At 50.9% G+C, this 2,479-nt stretch overlaps 1 protein-coding gene across 1 annotated transcript; it reads right to left on the bottom strand.

Moving 5' to 3' along the window:
• Positions 1-373: 373 nt before the first annotated feature.
• On the bottom strand, positions 374-1,154 carry LOC123102468 (uncharacterized). Its single transcript, XM_044523837.1, has one exon. It carries the CDS (start codon positions 1,096-1,098, stop codon positions 619-621), a length of 480 nt encoding a protein of 159 aa, XP_044379772.1. The 5' UTR covers positions 1,099-1,154; the 3' UTR covers positions 374-618.
• Positions 1,155-2,479: the final 1,325 nt, after the last annotated feature.

The following is a 2,479-nucleotide window of genomic DNA, read 5'->3' as shown; positions in this document are numbered from 1 at the left end:
AAATAGCTTCTTCTTTGGCATGTGCGAAACAAAATGTGTCATGAAACACTATGTAGAAGTACTGAGATTTGTCTTTTTTGCAGAGGTGTCATGAAACACGTAATACTTTGTGCCGCGCACATATTGTGCGAACATATACATGTGAAATATTGTTTTGATTTTTTAAATGATTTTTTAAAATGTTAAAACCCATTTAATATCTGTTTTTAACAAGCAGGTTCATATTCAGTACGTGCCTTCTCCCAAATCCAGCTCAAACTGCCATACACAACACAACCAACAAAGCAAATCCAGCTAGTAGCCTAGTACAGTAGTACTTAATTTAGGTGCGTAGAAATAAGATCGGTACTTATATGCCGTTCAAAAAAGAAAGTGACAACACCAAACATTTGCATTTGAGCTAAGCTCATACTACATCCGTGCAAATACAGCTTGTTAAACTGTAAATCCGACACTACGACACACGACTGACGACGGTACAATCTACTACTACCTCGTTGAAACTTGAAACACACAACAGATTAACCGACAACAGAGCTGAGATCGACCTAGCCGCAACATTATTCAACACTACAAGCAGTTGCAGCAGCTACCTAGGCGGGCGACGGGTCGATCGATCTACGGGTTGTAGTAGACGATCTTGATCTCGGTGACGCCGTGGCAGTTGCCGCCGGGGACGGAGTGCTCGAAGCAGTGGTTGCCGCTGTTGCATCCGGCGGTGGGGCAGTGTCCCTGCAGCGGGCTCCCGTGCGGGGTGACGGAGACGCGGATGGGCATGTTGGCCTGGTCGGTGCTCACCTCGTAGTACGCCCCGCCGTCGTGGCCCAGGTGGAACTTGGCCACGGCGGCGCCTTGCGCCGACACGCTCCCCGACCACGAGCACACGTCGAACGACTCGTGCTTCCCGTTGGGGAGCAGCCAGCCGTTGGGGAAGAGGACCTTGCTGTCCGCCACCGCCGCGATACCCAGGTTCAGGTCGTGGCCGCACAGGTTCTGCACCGTCACCTTGTGGGCACCGCAGCCTTGACCGGCGGCGGACATGGCCGTCGCGGACAGTGCCACGAGCAGCAGGAGGGCAAGGGGCTTGGAGGCCGCCATTGTTAGCTAGCTAGCTGTATGGTGCTATGACCGCGGGGGGGGGGGGGGGGGGGGGGGTCGAGGAAGAAGTGAGGCTTACACTGCTTTGGGGTGAGGTTTATGGCTCAGGTTTGCGGGGGTATTTATAGGCGGAGAAGCTTCATTAGGGCTTTGGGAGGATGGTTCGGGATTGTAGCCGCGTCTGATATTCGCTACCTAGTCACTTAGTTGCTGTGATTAAAAAACTACACCAATCATTGTTACCACGACGAGGTAGAGACGCCGGTGTGGCACTGAGCCGTGTCGACTGTCGACTGGGACCGAGCTCGACGTTGCATGAGAAAATGTTTCCTCGCGTTCGTTGTCTCGTAGCCTGTGGCCGGGCTTGGGCAAAAGCCTGTTTCGTGTCTGCGTGACATGTGATGTTACTTTTGTTACTTTTGCTTTGGGTGGTAGTACTGGTATCACATGTTAGTACTTTGCTTTGGGTAGTACAGTACGTGGCCATCCAGTCGGCAGTGGCTGGCAGTAAATTTGGCACTGGTGCGCGTGGGCGCTTATTGTTCTTATTCTCCCGTTCCTTTAAACATATCGCACAAATCTCCTCGAAAAAAAAACATATCACAGAAATCACACCATTAGATTTAGGCCTCCTTTGATGCAAAGGAATTTCTTAGGATTTTTATAGGATTTGGATCCTTAGATTTTTTTTCCTACGATGATCGTTTGATTTGTAGGATTAAAATCCTTAGGACTTTTTTTCACAGAATTCATTTGTATTATATTTTGGAGGAAATTTTTCATCCACTCGAACCTCTTTATAGAATTCTTTTGTTTTTTCTGTGTTGTCAAACACTTCTCCAAATCCCATATGATACAACAGGACATGACATTTTGTTCCTGCATTTTGAAAATCCAGCAAATCAAAGAGGCCCTTAGTTTGTCCAATTGTGGAAAACGAACTGAAAAACTAGCAGAGCGACACAGGTAGAGCAGACAGCAACCACTAAGGACAACTCCAACGCGCGACGCCAAATGGTCCGACCGCGTCCGTTTGGGGGTAAACAGACAGAACAGGCCGCCCAACGTGCGGCCGCAAACAGGCCGTCTCCATTTTTCGTCCGCTTTCGACCCATTCCCGACCCAACGTTGGGACGTGTTTGCGGCCGAATGGACAACGCACGGATGGGCGGGACGCGCGCCCTTGTCCTCTCCTTACCCGCCTACCGGGGACACGACTGCCCACGCTTTCCCTCCACTTTGCCCAAAACTCTCCCGCGCCCTCTCCCGCCTCTCCCTCTCCACCATGGCCGACAACCCGATGAATCCCGACGACCCGGCCGTGGCTGCATGTCCCACGGCGAAGAAGTAGGGTACCAAGAAGCCGCGGTTGGAGCTCAAT

Source organism: Triticum aestivum, chromosome 5A (assembly GCF_018294505.1).
Source record: "Triticum aestivum cultivar Chinese Spring chromosome 5A, IWGSC CS RefSeq v2.1, whole genome shotgun sequence".
NCBI lineage: Eukaryota > Viridiplantae > Streptophyta > Magnoliopsida > Poales > Poaceae > Triticum > Triticum aestivum.
Note: the sequence above shows the minus strand (reverse complement) of the source record. Positions and strands in the feature narration are given on the sequence as shown.

Bases quoted from the DNA above. Each gene is read 5' to 3' on its own strand.
- LOC123102468 (XM_044523837.1), bottom strand. From the start codon at position 1,098: ATGGCGGCCTCCAAGCCCCTTGCCCTCCTGCTGCTCGTGGCACTGTCC.